The sequence below is a fragment of the Genypterus blacodes genome, unplaced genomic scaffold (assembly GCF_046128005.1).
Source record: "Genypterus blacodes isolate CSIRO-AG114 ecotype Tasmania unplaced genomic scaffold, CSIRO-AGI_Gbla_v1 ptg000156l_1, whole genome shotgun sequence".
Classification (NCBI taxonomy): domain Eukaryota; kingdom Metazoa; phylum Chordata; class Actinopteri; order Ophidiiformes; family Ophidiidae; genus Genypterus; species Genypterus blacodes.
The window spans coordinates 1,840,630-1,863,892 of NW_027466957.1; the positions used below are offsets into that span (position 1 = coordinate 1,840,630).

Here is a 23,263-nt window from a genome sequence, read left to right on the forward strand (position 1 = left end):
AATAGAATTGAGTTCTACATACATAGACTTAAGAATACTGTCATACTGCTCACAAGAAGAGAACACTCAAGTAAATTCAGGTGTCAGGGCAGACATTTTATGGGAGTATGGTAGATAATACTACATGTGGCACCCATAATTGCACAACATGGGCTTTACTGACATCTTAAGGTGACTATCAAAATTGCAGAAAGCAAATGACTCCATGAAACACAAAACATTTGTCAGGGTTCGTGACGCTGGAAAATGACGATAAGTTTAAAAGTTTATTTCCAACATTTAGATTCGTCGTCTTCTTCTGCCCTAATGACTCTCATTTATGTATGTGGAGAATCTTAGTGTGCTCCTCCTACCTGGATGAGCATCTTGCGTAGGAAGGGCATGACGAAGGCGGGGTTCATGCTGCTAAGACGTCCAATGGTGCAGATGGCCAGCTCTCTGATCTCAAATACTTCATCATTCAGTGCCACAAACAATGCCTGCAGGTTCTCAGCCTGAGCGAGATGTGCATCAAATCGCTCATCCAAAGAGGCAAGCACACAGTATCGAATGTCTGGGTCTGTGACAGAACAGGGACATGTGTTTATAAACACTATGATCATCACTTTGGCCTCATTCCATTACATTGCTTTGCCTTTTCAAGTCTATGTGTCATTCTACATGGAGCCCATTGCCTCCCCCCCCCCTTCTCTTATTTCCCGTGTTACCTGGGTCAGTGATGCCAACAACCAGTAGCTTGCTGAGCACATCAGCCACAACCTGTACAGCTGTTTGGCTTACAACATGGCCACTGATCAGGTGGATGGATGGCGTGAGGAGGCGTGAGCAGGTCCGGGCCGCCTCCATCCGGACCTCCTTGTGCTCACTGTTCAGGAAGTGGTCAGCACAGTGACGCACAAACTGGGTGAGGGAGTGCCCTGGTAAAACAAAACAGGGAGTTGAAGAAACAATCCAAAAACAGTGATTTGGAACTGCATCTAATTTGTAAAGTAATACTCCTGGCATCAAAAATCCTCCTTAGGGTTGAAAGGAAGCTCCAAGAATAGTTTCATAATTGTCAGAGAACAGCAGGGAAGGACAAAGCTATTCATGACAAGGGCAGAATATGATGGGATATATTTCTGTCAATGTGCAATACTATCTCTAAAGACTAATTTAAAGAACATAATATATTCAATCTTGCTTAAGGCCCAAACATATCAAAGTGGTGTCTTTGCATGGCCGATACCTTCAAACTCAAAGCTTCCCAGCGTGCGGAGTGCCAGCGTTATGCTGCCGACGTCACTGGCCTCAGGGATGTTGGTGAGGCTTGGCGAGGCCAGCTGGTGGGCGAGGCCTTTAGGCATGCCTGGGTGACGCAAGGGCTTGTGCATCAACACCAGGGAAAGCATCTTCAGCAGGCCGTCCTGGATATCCTTCTTCAGCTGGGGGATTTGACGGCTCAGGTCGTACAGTACTGCTGTCAGTGCAGGACTGGGAAATTTTGGCAAAGAACAACAGACGAACACATTATGATCTTCTCAAATTAGTAGTAGTTTTAAATCTACAAAACTACAATCTGTGAATTTGAACCCCGCCAATAGTGTAAAGTGAGAAATCAAATCCAGATTATAAAAAGAGTTTAAGCAGATGAAGAATTTCTGTCCTACCTGAGGCCTACAGTCAGCATGGGCTCCAGCAGCTCCTTTATGTCAGGCTGGATGCTGGGACCCATAGCTCTGGACAGCATGCTGATACAGGTGAACACTGTTGCATCCACTTGCATTGTCTTCTGCCTCCTTTACACAGACACACACACACACACGACAGGAACAAGAGAGAAAAAAAGCATGGGAATGACAAATCTATTTTATATAGTATTGTACCTAAAGTACAGCGTGCAGAATATGTAAAGCCAATTCCATGTGTTGAATTACTGACTTGTGAGCAAAGTCCTTGGGTGGCAATGCAGCCTTGATGATCTCAAGGATTTTAGCAAGATAGGGTTGGATCTCAACCCTGACGGCCACCACCAGCAGCCCCAGAGCCTGGAAAGCTGCTGTCCTCTCCTTCTCTTTCTTCAGAGAGCCCAGCAGGTACCCCATAGTGTCAGACAGATACTGGTCTGCCCAGGGGAAGGGAGAAAACACAGTTCAAATGCTTAAATGCAGCTGTAGGCCTGGACATCATTCAGAAAAGTTTCAAGCACAAATCCCAGTCATACCTGTAAAGGTTTGTGGCTGGAAGGCAGCCAGGCGTGGCAGCAGGTTGAGGATGGTCATCTGGATCAAAGGGTTTTTACTGGTCTTGTATTTGAGCACCCACCGACACACCTGGACCAAGCACAATATATTGTTATTATGTGTTAATTATGATTCATCTGATGCTCTGGTCTGAAGTTTCTTGACATCAGAAAATATACAAATGATTTCACTTCATAGTGCCAGCAACATGTGAACAACTCAGCATTCTTTTTACAAGGAAAGCTTTTTCAAAAGTCATTGAATTTATTGCTAATGTCTATATAATTACACATTAGATGATATGAAGATTAGTCCCATAAAACAGTTTGCTGTTGGCTCTAGAAACCACAAAATCACAAAACAACAAAGTTCTTCTTGCAGAGCTATTGAATTAGCTTAACTAATATCTGAAACAGATTGTTTGTTGATATAGAACTCATTCCGTTAATTATTGTGATTACAACAACCAATCCATGAATCCACATAATAATGACCTGACTAATCAGTTCCTGCTGTCAGACAGGAGGCAAACTGCTGCTCTAACATTTACCTGGTCAAATCTCTCCTCCATCAGTTCCCGGCAGTAGCGGCTCTCCACTAATGAGCTTTTGGCAGGTACCGGTGTGGCTCCAAAGCTGAGGAAACCCTGTGGCGAACTGTATCCCAGAAGTCCCAGCAGTGCATTGGACTGCTGCGGCTGCACTGACTGGAAGCTGGTAAAGGGAGTAATGTGACGCGGCTTGGTGCCAAAGCCCATCAGCTCCTTGCAGTATTTATCATGGACCAGCTGTTGCTGTGTGATCTCCTCCATCTCCTCACGCATGCGCTGGTGAAGAGATAAGACCGTGAGCAAAAAGGTAAGGAGTGGAGTAGAGAAATTATCAATATAATCAGCCTGTAAATGGGGTTTTGACAGAACCAAACACTTTGGGCCACACCACCATCAGTGTTAGTTTTAGAGTGTTTCTGTTCTGTTTTACTTAAGCACTCACCTCTCCCTCCATGCTACTGATGCGAACAAGCTCATTGAGGATGAGAAGAGCACCATGCACCCTGTCGTCACGATTCATTCCTTTCTCTTTGGCCAAAGTCTCATCAAAGCCTTTCTCGGCCTCTTCAAAGGTTTGCTGCACAGAAAAAAAGGAAACAAACACACAATATAACAAAAAGAAACCCTTTCAAGACAAAAACGGTGATGTGAGGCGATACAATGAAGAGTCTTACTTTGTACCACTGTGGTTTCTGCATTTCCTTGGTCTCTCTCTGCGTAGTGAGGATGAGAGAGGCTCGCAGTGCTGACACAGCTCCTTCTCGGATGGCTTGTTTGGGGTCCCACACAGCATAGAAGATGTTGTCAAAGAAAGGCTGTACTTGCTGAAAGAAGAATGTGGGTGCACTCACAGCAAGCTCCCTCAACACCAACACCTGGAACAGAGAGAGGAAATGCATTTTGGTGGCAGAAAAGGCAACTGACGCAGACTCAAATACTTCATTTGCAGAGATTTAAACGGAAATTGGCGGCACTGATTTCCTTGAATATTGCCAACTGTTTCCAAGCGTCCCTGCACATTTCATAGAAAGACTGCATGTGTGAATGAGGCCTATGTCTTCAAACTACCGCTTCCTACGACCTCTTGGATCCATAACACAAATGTGCTCTGTGTAGCTTTGAAACATAGCGCGAGAAAGAAGAGGCAAAGAGTCAGTCTGACTCCTCCGCCCTCATCTCCAGCACACATTAACACCATCAAACACCAGTAATGTATTATGACAACAAACACCGTATCTGGCATGTGTGCGCTGCTTATCACTTACAGCAGCGTGGCGTCTGCCTTCATTCCTGTCAGCTCCCAGCCACTCCAGGGCTCTCTTCACCTCAAACTCCACATACTCGGCAGTAAACGTGTCCCCTGCCATGGACAAGTGACCCATGGCTTTAGAGGCCATCTCCATCACTACCGAGTCACTAGAGGGTAGCAGGTTCCGCAGATAGTTGGCAAACCGGCTGATCCTTGTAGCATTTCCTCCTTCTACTCCAATCAGACTCACTGGAACAAAAGATCAACATTATACGTCAAGCACACTAAGTTACCTCAACTGTATTTCACCACAACCTGTGAAAAGTAAAATCGTTTAAAGTTTACCGATGGCAAGAATCCCTCCTTTCCTCTCGTTCACATCAGAGCTGGACACCAACTCAAATATGTGGTGGTTCAGCTCATCATAGAATGTCGTGGCTTCATCTTGACTTAGCTGTAGAGGGCAAAGAAACGGTGTCAGATGCCTCAGAAACACTCTGCAATGAAGGTTTCCTCTATGACGGCACATTGTATCAAATTACCTCAGTCACACAGATTTGAAATGTATCTTACATAAGTAACACACATGTTTTTTACAGAGGGAGCACCCCACCCTGGAGCAGTTGGGGGTTCGGTGCCTTGCTCGAGGGCACCTCCACAGTGCCCTGGAGGCAAACCCTCCGGTGTCCATAGAGTCGCCTATGGGCTGAGCTACTTGACGTTCATTCTACACTGGTCTGTTGTCATCTGTTGTGTTTATGCTGTTACCTCTCTGAGCTCTGTGGTCACATAGTGCTGCAGATCCTTCGCGGATTTGGCTCTGGTGTCTTCATTCCGACTCTTCAGCCCACTGACAAACTGTTGCAGCACAGTGGCTGTGCCTGACATGATGACCATTTGGATGGCCTAACCTTCAAAACCAATGTTCAAATGTGCATTTATAACAACATTCATAGCAAGCTAAATAAATACCACGGCGGATGACAGGTTCACATTAACACTACGTTCAAAGTTTGTGAAGGAATTCTCACACAATTATTCAATACACCGCTAATGTTGTTGTTAGCTAACGTACGGCTAGCAGACGTTGTTGGCTAGTTGTTAGTACAGAAAGTCGTAAATACACTCAACAACAACATAGCAAAAAGCTAACAGGTTAGCATCACATGCACTGACAAAACCGAGTGGAATAAGAGCAATAAATACGCGCAAACTCATTCAAAGCGTCGATACTCTGCCATGCTGCTTCGGTTTAGCTAGCATTAGTTCAGGCAATGCTAATGTGGGCTACTAGAAAGGAAATAAGCAAATATTAGATGAGGAAATGGCTCACTTACGTTTTCCTTATGTGCTGCCACTCAAATTCTGTTTATCCGCTTAGCAGAATGTTTGTCATTGTTCAAACTCGGTAACTCGAGAAAAGGTAGTTATTAATGCGATATAGTCGTCTCTCTGCACTATGGTCAACAACGCTGCAGCTCACTTCACAATCGTTGTGAAGCGCGCACAGATTCGCAGCATGCGCAGAGGTCTGCGCAGAGGTCAGCGCAGACATGACTCTCAGCAACACAACTCAACACAACTCATACATAACAACAACAAGCCATGAAACAGTCATGTAATACACTGAGGAATATAATGAAATTATAGAAGCAAATTGTGTACAAATTTCATATAGTTCTCTATAACATGATATTTCGGAAAATATTTTTTAATGTTAGTAACCTGCCACTCAACAGATTGTTTACAATGTATGTAGTTTTACCTGTAGACAGTGATTTCACCGATGGGATAACACTTTTTAAATGTTTTTCCCAAGTGGTCTGTTTGTTTCTTTGTCAATTGTTGAGTCTAGGAAATAATTTCAGTAACTTCACTACTGTTATGTGTCAGTGACATGCGGTCAGGGGAGGCAGTGTAGCACTGTATCATCATGAAATGTAACAAATAATGATAAGAAAATAAAAATAAATATTTGTCTACTGATCTGTGATAGAAATGTAATTATGGTATGATTCCAATCATTCCAATTATTTGTGTATTCCCCAAAAATGGAATTTTCCCCAAACTAACACCTATAAGTCCCAGTGCCATATAGATGCTGTGTTTGAATTTCCAGAGCTCTAGCTCCTTCATTGACCAAGATATAGGCTTTTCACAAAAAATGGACACTTAAGTTCATGGTTACACAGCCATATGTAGAAAACTTGTACCTCGATAGCTCAGTTGGTAGAGCCGAGGACTGTGCCACATCCAGGCTACCTTAGGTCCCTGATTGAACTTTATTTTAGAGGTAAGACCTTAAAATCAGCCCTGGCACTGATAGGAAGCCAATGTAGCGACTCTAATCTAGGAGATGTATTTAGGGGGCTTGAACAAGCTGCAGTTTTTTCAGGGGAGAGGAGTTCAAGCCAGAGAAGAGGGCATTACAGCAGATCAGTCTGGAGGTGACAAAAATGCATGAATTACGGCTTCAGCATCTGCCTTGCTAAGGAATATCTGCCGATATTTTGGATATTGCAATTTGCAACCCCACAAATAACAAACAGACACTTAGACATACATTTCAACTTTGATCACAAGGTCAATTCCAACCTGAGCATTTAGAAATCAACATGAATGACGAATTAAGAGCTCCAAATGTAAGTATTGGCACTGAACTCAAACATTTCATGCTGCTATCCAAAAGATTTCAGCTCAGCTATCAGCCTCAAGGGGGAGACATTGTCCATTTTTTTTTAGTAGTCAAAGTACCATTCAGTACATGGATGTGAGCGCATGTAGCTCTGTAATTTGAACCATGACATTTATAGCGGTGCAATACACTAATTAGATCTGTAACCTTTCATTTCCAGTGGTAAGAAATCCGTCCCTAAATGTCAAATGCATTTTCATGTTGGGCTTTAGCATAATTACCGCCTCTATTTCCATTTTCCACATCATTAAAGTGAGATCATGTGAAAATATAGAGGTGTATTCAGACAAACAACACATGTGTCACAATGTTAGTCATCCAGTAATAACAGTGGTTCTCAAACTGGGATCACGAGGAGCAAGTGTATAGTTTTCAGACACATTTACTCTGTTGTGACACTAAGGATGTCATCATTATCCACTGATACAAAACAAAACCTTACAAGCGCACTAAGTAAAACAAAAAGGTTATGCTGATTTGAATTTTTTATGACATAGTATCATGCAATCTGTCTATGTAGTATAAAATGTACTGGGTTAACTTTGACCAACTCCCTTAGCCGCAGGACTCTGAGGCAGGGGTCAATATCTAGATCTGGCCTTGATTGCACCTGTTGAAATTCCATTACAGGATGCACTTACAGGATTGGTGTCTGGACTGAAAGGCCAAAAGGTGTGCTATCTCTCAACACTAAACTAAGTGGAGAAGAAAAAAAACATCTTTTCAGATCTGGATTACATGGAAATCTAACCAACTCATCCACAAAATGTGATCAAAGTCTATCAGTGACTTTGTGTGATCCTGCAAAAAAGCTCAGCAATGCAGGTGAAAACATGAACCTGTGTGTGAAAACATCCTCCTCACTCCAGAGCTTCACACTATACACAGTAATCTGAATGTTTAATCAACACATCATCATGTTAGTGCGATAACTGTATCATAAATTAGGTTGGAAGCAATTCCGCCACTGAATTAAACACGCACTAATGACTCCCAGGAGAGGTTCATATCTGATGGTGAACTTTTACGTCTATGGATGAAAACTTAATTATATCTGAAACAACACATCACACTCAAAATACATCTGAAGGAAAGGCCACTACTTTATATGAAAAGCACAAGTGTGAATAGGGAATGAATGTGTTTGGAACACTTGGCCAATTATATGAGCTATATAAATAAATAATGTTTGGTCATGAATCTGTTCTGTAAATGATCTACATTTATTCTGAAATTCCCTGTATTGAGAATACAAACTGTTTATTTATCCAATGTGCAGTCTTATAAGTGAGTGTCTTAGGATTAGTGTGTATTCTTGGGCATTTTCTGAAATATGGTGCAGTGTGTTGCAGTATGCTGGCCTCGCTCATTATGATTGTAAGAACAAGAGGAAACATAAAGGAAATGCTTGTCATAAATCTGCTTTTTATTGGCTTGCGAATTGGTAATTAGTTGCACAAAGTTGAAAACACTATATTTATGTACATTCAGGTTACACAAAGTAATCAGGGTGCTCACTGTGAGTTTAGTGTGATTGCAAGTGTGTACATGTAGAGTATGTAACCCTTTTTTGTACAAGCAGAGCTGTGTGGGACGGGCATGCACATAGTAGCATGTAGTGTCAGTGGTAATGCGTGTGAATATACTGATGTGGTTTTGCAGAGGGAGGGGAGCCCTGCAGCATCACGGCACTGCACAGGGAGGAAATTAGAGGCTGAGGGGCGACAAATGAAATGTAGCAACACCGGGAGGAGAAGCAGGACCCTTACATTGCACCCAAGGGCCCTGTGCTTTCCCCCTCTGGTCCTCACCAAGCCAGACATATTTCACAGATGAGACATCGACGTGCTGCAGGCATTATCGAGAAGACCTTTCTCTTAAACATGTGCTTTCACTGGAGTGTGTGTGTGTGTATGGGGGTTGGGGGTGGGGTGGGGGGGGAGGTGGGGGCACGCACATACATGACTTAGACACACACACAAAATCAGACATGCCCCACAAATACACACTGAGCATGCACAAACGCTTGCACACACAGATCTTGTCCTAACAGGCAGCGGCCTCCTCAGCTTAGTGACAGACAGGATGTCGGGTACACTTTCATCACTCCAAGGCTTTGATTCCTCTGCTGTCGCTCCTGTTTATTTTCTGCTTTGCCTCCTCACTCAGTCGTGCTTTTGAAATATTTCCATTATGATGGAGTCTGTCTGTCATTCCATCCGCACTGAGCGAGGAGAGAGCTAGGAAGTTGAAAAAGGCAAGCTTGCTCACATCTCTTCCATCTACTAATCCTCCCCACCTTCCTGCATTCCTCCCCCCGTCCATCTACCACCCCTCTTCCTCTCTGATGTTTTCTCCCTATCCCCCATTTCATTCCTCCGTCATTTCTATTGGATCTTTCTGAAGGAGAAGGAGGAATTTTGCATGAGTCACAGATTCCTTGGCAAGTATTGATGGGGGAACATCTGTTTGTAGATGTCAGGTGGGCGGCTCTCGTCTCTTACCTGGCTACAACCCAGCACTGCATCTTCAGCAGATCTACACACCACACCTGGGCTACAACAAGCCTGTGGCAGAATAGCTCCTCCATAAGGATAATGACAGAATTTGTAATAAAATGCAAAGTTAAATTGAAACCCTTTGAAAAGTGCTAGAATAATTATACATTTAGACAAGTGCTTCTCAAACTTCGACGCTCATGCCCCCCTGAAGGCACACATTTAGTTTAACAATTATGGAATTGATTAACGCCAAAATGGCCAAAGTCTAGCTTTATTTTCCTAACATCGTATTAATTATTGAAGAATGGAACAGAAAATAAAGCTAGAAATACAATAATTTGTCTATTTCCACATTAACAAAGAAGATTTTGTAACTTTTGTCACTAAATTGCTCCATTTGTCTGTAAGTGCTTTTTTAAAAACATATATTAAATGCATTTGCATAGGGGAAACACAACCAATTTGATAAACACATAAACAATCAAGTATGCAATTAAGTATTTTTCCAAAGTTTCAGCTTTCAAAGTATTGAAAAATAGGTTTAGCTTCTGATGGACTAATTCATTACGTTATCAAGTTACGTGGTCCTGCAAGACTACATTTTTGTTCCTTTCTTAGGTTTTCTGATGCTCCTTCATGTGCTTAAATCAAACGGAGGAGGGAGGTTCAATAGCAAACTGTGATGATTGCTTGATCGGACAATGAACCACCATGGAGGAATGATTAAGCTTTCAGATACAAAGCAAGCCGGACTTTAGTTGGGTGACATGTATAAGTATGGCCTCTTGACCAATCGCCTCGCTTGGAAATTAGCGTCACAGTACCTGCAGGATCCCCTTGACAAATCTTTCAGGGGTTTCCTGTATAAAGTGGCATGAGGATATTCAGTACACTTTACACAGAATCATTAAAAGTAGGACAATACACACAATTCACACAAGCTCCTGTGACGTGAATTACATATCTGCGGTTCCATCTCATTTCAATAGGCTCGTCTTTGCAGACACACCCACTTTTATGGAAGCGCGCCCTTCTCCGCGCCAACAATACCGCATTAACAAATCCTGCTGATTGCGGAGTTTCTATTTTGTCGAGCCAGCTCACACAAACAAGGCCGAGATCAGTTGGTCAATATTGTCGCTTCATCATGACACATACATTGAAATTCCAACAGGTCTGATAGGCTGATATTCAGATAATTAAACGATTAAACTTATGGGTGAGCCAGTCGAGCTGGTCATTTCTGCAAAATGCTAAATGGCACAGAAACAAAGCGGTGTGCAATTAGCTAATGCAACTGGACAGGCAGGACAGTCATTTTGGGTCAGCGAGCGAGCTGATGCACAGCTTCCTGTCCTAGTGTTTAGTTTGTGTCCTGGCACAGAGGCCAGAAATACACACACACACACACACACACACACACACACACACAGTGAGTCAGCTTATTGATCACCACCGTGTAGATCAAACACCATTGCTAATACATGAACCAGAGTGCTGAGGAAACCTAAAACCAGCTTATGGAAATGAGACTTCTCTTAATGCTGGTGAACTCTACCTTTACATGAAACGGTGCTGCCTTTCCCACACAGCTCTTACTCATCATCTTGACTGGCTCTGTCATATTTCTATTCCGGGGAGATTCATTATGTCAAACAGAGACGAGATGACAAAGTGCATTAATGGGAATTGCCCTTGAATGCTGCTCAATTTGGTATCAATATGGCTTCGTTATACAAATCAAAAAGCAGAAATAGGGTCAACAGGTGCAGAATACAAATTCAGCTCAATTGTTGTGACAGAATCAGTTGGAGCCAGACAACTTTTGATCTTGCCATTCGTCTACAGTGGCATGTTTGCAGACGTTCTCAGTGGACTCATTTCCTAATGGACTCTGGCAAGCGCCTGCCAGCGAGCAGGGCCCAGAATGAATGAATGCCGTCCATTAGACAAAATGGCCATCAGTAAATTGTGGCCACTCTGCATAAGAGAGCGGGAGCCGGGCGGGTGAGGGAGGGAGCAGATGGATGGAGAGGTTCTCGCTACCGAGAAAGAGAAATGAAGGCGGGCTCGCTATCATTCACCGCAGCCCTGCCGTCAATATGGCCCGTAAACACATCAAGACAGATTTGAAATGTTATACATTTACAGGAAAGTCATAATAACATCTCAGAGTTTATATGAGCGTAGTGACAACTTCATTTCCATGTTTATTTGTGATTTAATGAACCTCAGAATAAATATAAGTACATATATCTTAATTTATGAAACCATTTCAAACAGAAACATCACATACTAATTCCAGTACAGGAGACAATACAGTCCCCACGCGTGACATGAGGAAGTGAGGGTATGTTATCTGTAATGAGGCAGATACCCCATCGCCTGGCCTGTAGACCTACATGGTGTTCTTCACAGACACTCCATTATCTTGTCTCCTCTTCACCCCAGCTTATCTGTAAGCATCTATTCAGATAAGACTCGTACTAACAACAGCGGAAACCTCAAACACATTAATGTTGCTCCATAGAATTTGTATTGGAAATGAACTCTAAGCCACAAACACATGAAGTATTGACTGGTAAGCGAATCCTTAATACGGTAATTAGACGATCATGAAAGGTACATCTGATCATGTGTTCGAGACTTTAATAAAAGTTTCTGTTTGTGTGAGTGGGTGTGTGTGAGAGAGAGAGACAGAGAAAGACAGAAGGCCGGCATGAGTCTACCACAGTGTATCCAGATGGTGTGTATTTCCTGCTCGTTGATACATTTGACACTAACAGGACACATTTCACCTCGGCTCAAACTGTACATGGAAGTGTCTCCACTCTCTTTGAATCTCTGCCGGAGAGAAAGACAGAAAGAGAGCAGACAAAGAGACTTAACGAGAGGTTCCTTACGGCATTGAACTATGTGACATTCCAACCAAATATGCAGGGATAAAACCAGGTGTAAAACCAGCTCTCCTGTTTAGACTTGACGGCACAAAGCAGAGGGCCATCTGGCATACTGTCAGGACAGCTGAGCACAGTCTGTTTGCAGTCACTGCTCTAGCTCCACTGTTTGTCTTAGGAAAGTGGCCCTACAAAACAAGGAATATAATGTGGCTTTGGCAAACACCTCATTTCCTCCCCAGACTTTCCATCAAGCGTGTCTGCAAGTCTATAAAGCACAGGGAAACTTTAAAGTGGAATTTATATCTGAACCAGCCGGAAATGTTGGGTTTTTGTTTTTAGTTTTTAAGTTTATGCTTTTACATGGGTGTAAAGATAACTTTGCAAAGAGCTATGAGATCATTACAGCTTAATGGACGTCATTATCACCAGCACACACTCAGCACCGTCTACAACATAGAAATGATATCCTTGGCAACAGGATGAAGATCAATGAAAAGCAACTACAACAGAAACAATCAAATGTTAAAGAATGATGCAGCTTGCCTTTTCAGAAAACACAAACTCAGGGAACTAGAGACATTTATAGTTCATACCAAACTGGTGCCTCTTATACTTCAGACTTGTCAGATTGTCCCAGTGAGGAAAATAGTGATTAGAAAACTCACTGGAGTGGCTGATTTTATTTTCCTAACACGTCGGTGCTTTGACAAAACGCCCCTTGGTGAAGGACCTTCGACTTTACCAAGGTGTGTTGATATTTATTATTTATGCTTTGTGTCTTCGCAGGCTTGACAGTGTGAGCAAGTTCACTATATTGCTGCAGTAGTCAGTGGGGTATGAGAAGAAAATACAACCACAGACCATTCTTAAGGTGAGCTTACACACATACACATACACAAGTAATTGCACACAACTTCAAACTTCAATCAGGCCAATACATTAGAAAGCCCAAGTCAAAGTCATGACCTGATGTCTGGCACTTTGTTTGACACCCACAAGCCACACCAAGCAGAGAAGAAACTCACACATTAACCAGCGAGAGAGAAATCGCCTCAAACAGCACAGGAAGTGAGGCAGCCGCCCATTAGCACAGCACATCCAGCTCCAAGTGTGTGATGAGTCGTCCACTTCGTCTGGCTTGTCACTAGCTTCATCTTATCTGCACAACATAATAACTTCCAGGCCACGCTCTGTAAGCTCTGCTCCTCCTGACGCTTATCGACATTTTTATGTTCTCATCTCGTCATCTCTCTCTTTTGACTCGTGGTCCCTAGCAGTGAGGCGAGGTAATCTTCTTCCTGATGAGAGGCAGACAGACAGTCCATGATCATCATACTAATGGCCTTCCCTCCTGCCTTTTGTCCTGTAAATGCCCATGATGGTAGGCAGACTGGTGAGCCGGTGAGCAGGTTTAATACGGCTGCAGTGCTCTCTTGTCCGCAGCAGAGCAGTGTCTGTACCACAAATGAAATTGATACCATCACTATATTCTTAATTCTAAAAAGAGCAAATTGTCAAGGTAATTAGCTGTGATGATCTCAACTCATAGTTATAATGGGGAGCCAGGGAAGGCAAATGTAGTGGGTGTGGCAGGCAGGCGATCCTCGTGGATGCTGCAGTATCATAACTCCCTGATAAGAGTGTAAGACTCTCTGAAGTGTGTGCCTGCAGGAATTTGAAGCAGGTGACCCTCTTCACTTCTGTGGTACCCAGGATGAGAATGGCTTGGGTCCTCTTAAAGTCAGAGACCATTTCTGTGACGAGGAGGTTGTTGCAGCAATGTCACAATATTACACATGAGGAATATTGCAACACTTTCTCTGACGGGTGCATGAATATCTCAGTGAGGGACAAACACATCTCTAAGTCTGTCTCTCTCCCTTTCTCCCACTCTCTCTCTCTCTCTCTCTCTCTCTCTCTCTCTCTCTCTCTCTCTCTCTCTCTCTCTCTCTCCCTGTTTGTGTCTTCCCTCTTGGTAGGCATGGAAATGGCAAAAGTGAAACAAAGCACCTATTTTCCTTTTGGTTGTGAAATGAAAAAATCACACAAAATCCCATACAGCTCTGTGCCATCCACATTTATCATGAAACTACAAAAGGCCCTCAGGATGTTTATTCAAGTTCTTAATTGGATGCATAACAACACAATGTTGGTCATGGGTACACAACTAGTGTTTGGGTTTCTCACCAATACCAGCAGCACCTGCATACACATCAACCACTGAGTTATAGAATACCTCATTCTTTTTGCTTTGAGGAAGAGTTATCACATTTTCAACATGACAGATGATTAAGCAAAGGGTTGTCAGTCACTATGTTGACATAAAATCAGTGCACTTAGAGAAATTGACCTAGATTATGCAATTTTAAGTCACTTTACTACACATGTACACAGTCCATTCACTTACTAAAGCAGAGTCTCGAGCCACATACAGTGGGACCTGTATATTTAGCAATTACATCCACCCGTGTATACGTCTTCCTCCCATCACAGTTCAGACAGATATTGAAGTAAAGCATAGATGTAAATGTTTTAACCAAAAGGAAAACAAATTTCTTCAGTTTGACACACGTGGTTGAGATGATTTTGTGTCACGATATAATTATTTTCCAGCATCTTTGCAATCAAGGAGATGGTATTTACGTCTGAGTGAAAACTGCCACAATTACTGAACGCGTCCTGGAGGTTATAAGGAATAATTAATTATCGCAATTTCTGCCAGAAGAAAGTGGTGTAATTATATTAATGCACACTGTACACTTCGAAATAAGTGGGTGTTCAAACTTACTTTGCTTTTAAATTGTTTGGGAACTATTTCTACCTTTGGCAATATTGTTATGTTCCGGCCTAGCGGTACCTGAACATAACACAAATGAGACCCCCTGCTTTCTCAACTCCCAAGATCTAGGACAATCAATGCGTCAATACTCTCTGAAAAAATAATTTCTCTGGAGTCCAACACTTCATAAAATAAGTCTGTCTAAGTGACTACCCTAAGGATTTCATCATTTTTTTCACACGATCACAATCATTGATTTTGCTGTACTAGTTTCCTGAATGTTGCGACAGAAAATTCAGAGTTTGATCTACAAGACGAACAATCACAACAATATGCATAGAAGAAACTTTATTTTCTTGTGCCAGTAGGCATGACATTGTCTTGACACATCATCAGCATTCTAATCATCATATAACGTTGATGTAAGCTAGTTTAGACCAACAAATTTTACTAGATCTACAAACTTGTAAGGCAATGTTTGTACAAATATATTATGTACATATAAATAACTTTTAAATGAAGTGAAATTAAACTAATCAACCTAATGGTTTCTTCACTTCTGTTATACATTGCCATCAACTTTTGATACAAGTCACCACTTCCCCCTTATTTAGATTTGAGCAAACTGATAATTAGTTGGTCATGTGACAGATGTGTTTCTCCGCTACCTCACACACAATTTTGATCATCTATGAATTTATTATGAAATTTGTTCTGTAAAATGGAAAATCATGCAGCATCGTGAAAAACCTTTTGTTGAATTTGCATTGAATTCCGTGATTGCTGAATCATGAAAAGCTGGAGGGACTGCCAAGTCATGTGACCCCAGTCCACAGCCTCGCTGTGTATTGTAACGGCTTCATCACTGCAGCAACTGGGGCTTTATTTCCTTCATGTGGAGGGAAACAGAAAATATTTGCGTTGTCACGGCGCTGTGGCATTTCGGCAGAGTGTGTTCCTGTCACGTCTTTGACAACTCTGCCTAGGCAGCAATGTTCCACAGAGACAATGAGGCTGCAATGAGAAAGGAGAAAAAGGGGCAGGCGGGCTGGAGGAAACTGGACACCATGTCTGAGGTCTGAGGCAGATAGATGCCAAGCAGCCCAGGCTTTTGGTACTCTGTTCCCAAGCTGATACCTGATAAAGGGAGTGAGCCTGTTCTCTGGAAAAACAAAAGAGCTACAGCAGCCTCTTTTGATAACACTGGAATGTCTGAGAGCATGTGTGTGTATGCGTGTTGCATGTTGGGGGAGTAAATGGTTAATGTGCCTGCCTGCATTATCTATAAGAGTGATGTAAAACATAGCTTACTAAGCAGAGAAAAAGAGCAGATACCATCAGGATAAGTGATTTTTGGAACTGAAAGCTGAACTCGGGTGCCAAGACAATGAATAACTGTGGAAGGACCGGTGCATTATTTATGTGGCATGCATTGAGAGATATCGCTTACACGTGGCCACACACCAGCCCCAATTTTGGATTGGTTTTCGATACTGTGCTCCACAGTGATTCTTTGAGCGTCTATGATGCACTGATACACAGGGTGCAGCAGTGCAGCTGTCTCCTGTGTAATGTAGCCTGTGGACTTTGCATACAATTTGCCAGCTAATGTTTCATCTCAGGTTACCTCTCTTTCTTTCCAGTGACACACTTCTAAACGCAGAGTCAACTCTTTCCAGCTGTGAAGGTTCCTCTGTGGAAGCCATCATCTTTTATAAGCTCAAAATAAGCAATAATGAAAGGCTCCATCTTCATCCATCCCTGTCTTCACTGTGAAAAGTGAAGACAGGGATGAATGAAGATGGAGCAAATACGGGTTCTGTGTTGCATAAAGGAACAAACACATCCACACACTGCCCACACGTCTAACTTCACTGCTACATTGTTCATTTAAAAAAGTAAATACAAGTATCATATCATTTTCTTTGATACAAAATCCCGAACACTACTTGCTTCATCACCTCTTACCCAAACGAAAAGCTTTGTAACAGCCCTGCTGCCACATCCAGGATCCACCTGAAACAAACGCTGAATGAGGCTCCAGCACAGAGAACAGACGGTTGTTTACTACCTCCATTGTAAAAACTAAGAACATAGCTGTACAACTTTGGATTTCATTCCAACAAAAAAAACAAAATAGAAGATAATATATCCAGTTTTATTGAGCTAGCTGTCATTTTATTGGCAGTGTAAGCTAAACGGTAGTGACTGGCTGCTCAGCAAAATGAGAAACAGCTCACAGACAAACAGAAATATCATGGATTTTAAGACAGAAATCCAATTTTACCAAAAGAAAATGACCTGAGACATTCATTCTCCTCTGCCTCTAACCCAAATGAGATTAACTATGAATGCATAGATAGGTATTGAACCACTACTTTATGATATTTGGTACATGGAAAATGCTCAGGCTGGAACAACAAACATTCTGTTCAACTTTCTTAGGCTTAAAGTGTGTAGGAGTTGGTTCACTTTTGGAATTTACCTCTGTGATCGTTTTGCTAAATGACTGTAAGCCTGGAAGACTTTATGAGCACAGCAAAGTCTTACTGTTCTATTGTAAAAGCATAAACTCTCAATACAGTTCCAGGATTCATTCAGCCTTTATCAGCTTAATAATATGCAGTATGACAGACCTGTGAGGAATGTAGGGCAGAGAGTTGCAAGTTCATGTAGCATTTACATATATGAATGTGCATTTTTTATTATTTAGGTCTGTTTTTTTTGGAGAACCAATTTCATCTGAAAAAGGTGTCCACAGAAAATTGTTATTTATTGGGTTTCCTATCCAGGTCGTTACGGTCAGTAAATCATATTATTGTTGGGAGAATAGCTCATATTCATCAAGTGTGTTATGACACAGCAACATCTGCAGTTGTCAAGCACATCAGTCTTCAACTTTTCGTATTTCTATTTCTATTATAGAAATGCAGCATCAGTGAACTTGAGTAGATTGAAAGAGATGGAGACCAAATCTCTCTCTCTCTCTCAGAGGCCCGAAGAGGCTGACGCTCTGGAACTGTTTCCCCACATCTTCTCCATGTCTGCCAGTAAATCCCCTCTGAATGAATGTAGGTTACTGTCTTTTGCTCTGCGGCTCGTCTTTATCTCCTGCTGTAATTACATCTGCTGCAAGCTTGGAGTCACAAAAGAGCAAAAGAAAAGTCTTCTTCTCAGTCAAATACTTGTTAAAGCTTGTTTACTATATGCAGCCTTTGTGTTGAAATATTTGTGGGAGGAGGAGAAGGGCTGCAGGAGACATTTGGTGATGGAGGGAACATGACAGTTCATGTATCTGGAAACTTACAGGATCCAGAGAGAGATGTGCCAGTGGCGCACACATTTTTAAACAAAGAATGATTGAGGGATTTCAAAATGTCAGCCCCAGTGAAAGTAATAGAATAGACAATAACATTCTCGGAACTCTGTGATTATTCTGTAGTTGATGTTTCTTGGTAGCAAACACAGTAAGCAAGATTGGTCTGACTGGAGTGAAATAAACACTAAAGTCTTAAGAAAGACAACCCCCCCTATAACCCTAACCCTGTTTCATTTCCTCGTGTGTGCGATGTGTGGATTTCTTTCTCACAGAACCTGAATGTGAAATTTTGGGCCTAACTGGGGCCAGAATTGTGTGTTGGAAAGGATGATTTAATGAGATGAGAGGAGCTAGGTCTCTTTGGGAAGGTCCAGTCGCGCTCTGATCGAGATACGGATGGCTTTGCTGGGGGAGAATTTGGCCTCTGAGGGTGGCAACTTGCAGGACAAAATCACTGCTGCAAGACTTCAGCTCTCACTGCACAATGGTTGCTCTTTATTCCATAATTTAAGGTACTCTAAAGCCTAAAAAGCAGCTCCGGCTACGCTTTCATTATGTGATAAATGAATTTTATGTAGCAGACAATGCATTTTGCTTTTAGATTCTTCATATTCACTCAACTCCAAATTAAGAATCAATCCTGCAGACTTGGTGTGCAGAATTACTAGAAGCTTTTAGAACAGCTATTTAACTTCTTTTCTTTTTTTTTTCTCTGAGATATAATCCAATGTTTTGACTCACGGGGTCATCTATCTTATCTTTGCGGATAAGCCTGTAATTTGCATGTTGAGAACAAAATTGCATATTTTTTCAATTCCCTGAAAACTGGTGGGTTTTAATTTACACTCATTACAGTTTACCAAAACCAGAAATCAAACGGATGTTGCCTTTGTCATCAAATTACACCCATGTTGCTCTTCTCACACAAACGTAATTACACCGAGTGTGATTCACTACAATACATAACAGCATGTAGTGGTGTGTTTTCTGCTTCAAACTAGTGATTGTTGCTTTGAAATTAAGCTCATTTAGGATGTTTAAAGCCAAGCATTCTTGTACTTCTTCTCCACAGAGTCTCCATTGAATTCATTCATTGATCATCTTCAAATTGTACACAATACAACAGTTTATGTGAGCTGTTTCTTTGGGAGGTCACTGCAGTTCAAATGCTATGACTGCACTGGCTGCCTTTGTAGAACTCTTACCCTCATCTCAGCTTAATTAGGAATAAATAAGCAATGATAAACATTATTTTTCATTTGGCGTTCTGTGTGGGTTGACTCAGTTGTCAGAGCTGAGGTCTACTTGCACACATTTCTCCAAATATCCTCTCTAGCAACTGTGCATAACCAAGCCTGTCATTTTCCCAGGAATAGAAGGGTAGTTAAAATTACAGCTTTTGACGAGTGGAAATTTACGCAGTGTCTGTTCTTAAAGAGGAGCTGTAACAAAATGGCCATGTGGTAACATTTACAGATTTGAACATGGGAAGTTTTACGATATAAGGGGAATCTTTAATGATACATGTCATGGTTTAGCATCCGCCTATTGAAGTGAAGAGTCCTGTTCGCACAGATCTTCAAACACAGAGGCAGTTTCACATTTGCTCTGCACAGGAGTCAGATGTTTACAGCCTACGGCATAGCACTAAATCTTTTCGTAACACTGTTTCACACACACAAACTTTAATTTCTTATGTCACTGAAGATATCAACTTCACATCATCATCATCATCATCGTCAAACAAATTTAACTAGATCTATTGGTACGACAATGTTTACAAAAGCCAGCCAGATTCAGACATTCCAGAAGAATCACACTTCAGTGAGCTTCTGGAGACAAGTGTGCACTCTTTCCATCCTCTAGACGTCACTCTCCAGGTATGTGATGTGAAAATAAAGACACAAAGACAAACGTTATCATCTGTTATTTCCCACAAATATTCATGTAACCAACTTTTGAATTAGGTAAAAAACTAAATCACACACACATCACCTATTCCACGTTACTTTGATTGTAATGCTAACAGTGTGTGTGTGTGTGTGTGTGTGTGTGTGTGTGTGTGTGTGTGTGTGTGTGTGTGTGTGTGTGTGTATAGGTGCTGTGTGATGACTTGATGAGCTGACTGGGCTTCAGGAGCAGCTGGGAAGGCATCCGTGTGTAAAAAAACAAGTTTTAATAGTTTTAAACTAATATTACAATCAGCAATGTCATGACATTTCAGTACATGAAAAACGACTGAAACTTTGCAGCAAATTTTGTGTTGTAAAAAACAACATGATTACAATAGATAAATGCTAAGCTTAAGTGTGCTGTTTACTGAAAACTTATATTAATATTAATGAAACCACAGAACATTAATATCATCCCTTTAAAGCCTGTATGAATATGAGCTCTTTTCTGTTATTGTAGCTTAAGGGTTATAAGTACATTAAATGTCAAGCAGGAGGATAATATGTACATCTAATAAATGTTTTATCATAACTTAGATTTAAAAGTAAGCACCATTGTGTACTCAAGTCAGGTTGACAGCTCCCAGTGCTCTAAATGCTCAGGCTGTTTCCTGGCTGTCCCAGGGTAGGGAGTGGGGGCCCTGATGCTGCTGCTGCTGCTGCTGCTGATGATGATGATGATGGGGAGGGAGCAGGGGCACATGCGCAGTCTGACCAACTGAGGGCGTCGTTGGACACCACTTTCTGCAGGCAACCCCCCCTCACCCCCACCCCCCCTACTTCCCAGCGCTCCATCCTTACACACACACGCATGCACGCACGCACGCACGCACACACACCAACACACACACACACCCGCACGCGCGCGCACACACACACACACACACACACACACACACACACACACACACACACACACACACCACCCCCACCATCCATCCATCCCCTCCACTTGTGGGATCAGCAATTCAGATCGCATGCAAATTCAGGAGCGTCACCCTCTGAAGAGAGAGAGTGTGTGTCCATGCGTGAGTGTGTGCGGGGAACGAGAGGGAGAGAGAAGTGCAGCAGTGCATTCCTGGAGAGAGATTCCTGCCCCTTCCTCCTCCTTCCTCCTCCTTCCTCTTCTCTTCCCTCCTGGACACCCAGCCGGCGGCGGCAGAGAGGGACTTCAACCCGGGCAGCAGATGCGGGGAAGCCGGGCAGCTGAGTGAAAGAGAGTGGTAGTCCTTAGGGAAATCGGGAAAAGAAGACTCGGTGCTCTCTTTAAACGCGTTATACACAGTTGAAAGACTTTGGAGTTAGTTCTCGGTGAAATTAAATCCTGTAAACTTTTCTGTTCCATCGGTGTGGTTGATCATGGGTTCCCAGCGGAGGCTCCGTGCCGGCCGGGCAGCGCTGCTCTCGGCGGCGCTGCTCGCGGCTCTCTGGCATTGCTGCGCCGCAAGTTGCCCGGAGAAAGACTTGGAGGACCGGGAAGAAGAGGCCAACATAGTTTTGACCGGCACAGTGGACGAAATCATTAACTTGGACCCGGTGCATAACACGTACTCTTGCAAGGTAAGACTGTGTCCTCCGGGCTCTTTTCTCTGTGGTCTCCGGAGGGACGCGGCGCAACACGGGAAAGGCACCTGCTTCCAAAACTGCTGCGTGGGTTCATCTGGAAGATTACGTGCTAAAATAATCTTCAGATTTATCTGATATAAATTTCTGTCCAAAGTCTCACAGTTGCCTGCAAAACATTTAACAAACTCATTCATCCAGAAGCATTTGGCAGTGGCTACATGCACACTGACAGAGAGAGAGCGAAAGTCCACTTTACCTTCGGAAATGGATAGATTATGTTTGTTTTCTTGTATATACCACTGTCCATTTACACAGATTTAGTGGAGGCTTGACCTAATATGTAATCATCCCAAACATGTTTGAGCAGGAGAGTGGCCCCTCAGTGGCCCCTGGCTGGCTGGAGCTCTCACTTCATATTTAAACATAATTGGAAACACGAAAACCTGTTCTCCTCATTACCAGTGGCTGCAAAACATAATGCAGCAGAGGATTGACGATTGACGATTGTGTCTATGTGACGAGACAAATATGGCTGAAGTTTAAAGACTGCATAACATCGCACAGTGAGAAAAATCCCCAGCTCCTCAACAAATAACCAAATGTTGAGTCAATAAGCTGCCTTCCTTCCTCTGGCCACATTCCTGGCTTGTTCATGGAGAAGCCAACTTTTTCACCATCATAGACTTGTGGTAAACCGCTCTATAATCTGTCAAAATAAACAAGTTGTGTTTAGTCAGCTCCCTCGTTGCTCTCTTCCTCTGCACCCACTTGGTTTCCGTCTCATGTAGGATGAATGGAGTTGATTAGAGGCACACGGCTCCCATTCTGAAAACAGAAACCACCACCTACTGCTGAATGAGACAAGACAGCAAACACGTACAGCCAAACAATGGGCGTTCACGTTTTATGCTGCAGTATTTGACGTGCGTCCTGTGATGCAATAGCCATGAATATGTGTGATAAGAGTGTTGTAAACATGTTTTCACAATATAGTTTCTGGAGATTTTGTATGATATCACAATGACATGAATGTTTAAGGGACTACTGGGTCAGAACCCTGACCAAGTCACAGACCTCTGACCCGGACAGGCCGAGAAACATGGCAACTAATGTGACATTTTCATAAAAGACTTAAACCTATCCTGTGCTTTTGTTGTTGTTTGGCTAAAGGTCAGAGTGTGGCGCTACTTGAAAGGGAAGACCATCATCAGCAGTGAAATTCTTCTGGATGGCGGCAACAAGGTGATGATAGGCGGCTTTGGTAACCCTGGGATCTGCGACAACCAAGTGGCCACAGGCGACACGCGCATATTCTTTCTCAACACTGCACCAGAGTCCATGGGCCCCGAGCACAAGAACGAACTTATGCTCAACTCCAGTCTGATGAGGATTACACTGCGCAACCTGGAGGACGTGGAACACTGTGTGGAAGGTAAGCAGCAATGTGTTGTCCCCGTTGCATCAGCAAGCAAGTGGAATGACAGTTTCTGCTGAGAGTGTAGCAGAAATGTAAACGCTCTATGTGGTGGA

General features: G+C 42.6%; 2 protein-coding genes across 3 annotated transcripts in view; one reads left to right on the top strand and one right to left on the bottom strand.

The window, feature by feature from the left end:
* mtor (mechanistic target of rapamycin kinase) overlaps window positions 1-5,511 on the bottom strand; it is a 73,662-nt gene extending 68,151 nt beyond the window's left edge. For both annotated transcript variants that reach the window (XM_076166375.1, XM_076166373.1), the window contains exons 1-13: window positions 5,359-5,511; window positions 4,790-4,932; window positions 4,367-4,475; window positions 4,038-4,270; window positions 3,447-3,647; window positions 3,215-3,349; window positions 2,773-3,048; window positions 2,204-2,312; window positions 1,921-2,104; window positions 1,650-1,778; window positions 1,229-1,473; window positions 708-917; window positions 354-559 (exon numbers count right to left, since the gene is read on the bottom strand). In XM_076166375.1, coding sequence (XP_076022490.1) covers window positions 354-559; window positions 708-917; window positions 1,229-1,473; window positions 1,650-1,778; window positions 1,921-2,104; window positions 2,204-2,312; window positions 2,773-3,048; window positions 3,215-3,349; window positions 3,447-3,647; window positions 4,038-4,270; window positions 4,367-4,475; window positions 4,790-4,918 — 2,166 coding nt within the window. In that variant the 5' untranslated portion in view covers window positions 4,919-4,932; window positions 5,359-5,511. The remainder of the gene's footprint in view (window positions 1-353; window positions 560-707; window positions 918-1,228; window positions 1,474-1,649; window positions 1,779-1,920; window positions 2,105-2,203; window positions 2,313-2,772; window positions 3,049-3,214; window positions 3,350-3,446; window positions 3,648-4,037; window positions 4,271-4,366; window positions 4,476-4,789; window positions 4,933-5,358) is intronic.
* Window positions 5,512-21,292: 15,781 nt separating this feature from the next.
* Window positions 21,293-23,263, top strand: part of agrn (agrin) — a 224,083-nt gene continuing 222,112 nt past the window's right edge. Inside the window, exons 1-2 of the mRNA XM_076167235.1 lie at window positions 21,293-21,727; window positions 22,904-23,165. Coding sequence (XP_076023350.1) covers window positions 21,527-21,727; window positions 22,904-23,165 — 463 coding nt within the window. The 5' untranslated portion in view covers window positions 21,293-21,526. The remainder of the gene's footprint in view (window positions 21,728-22,903; window positions 23,166-23,263) is intronic.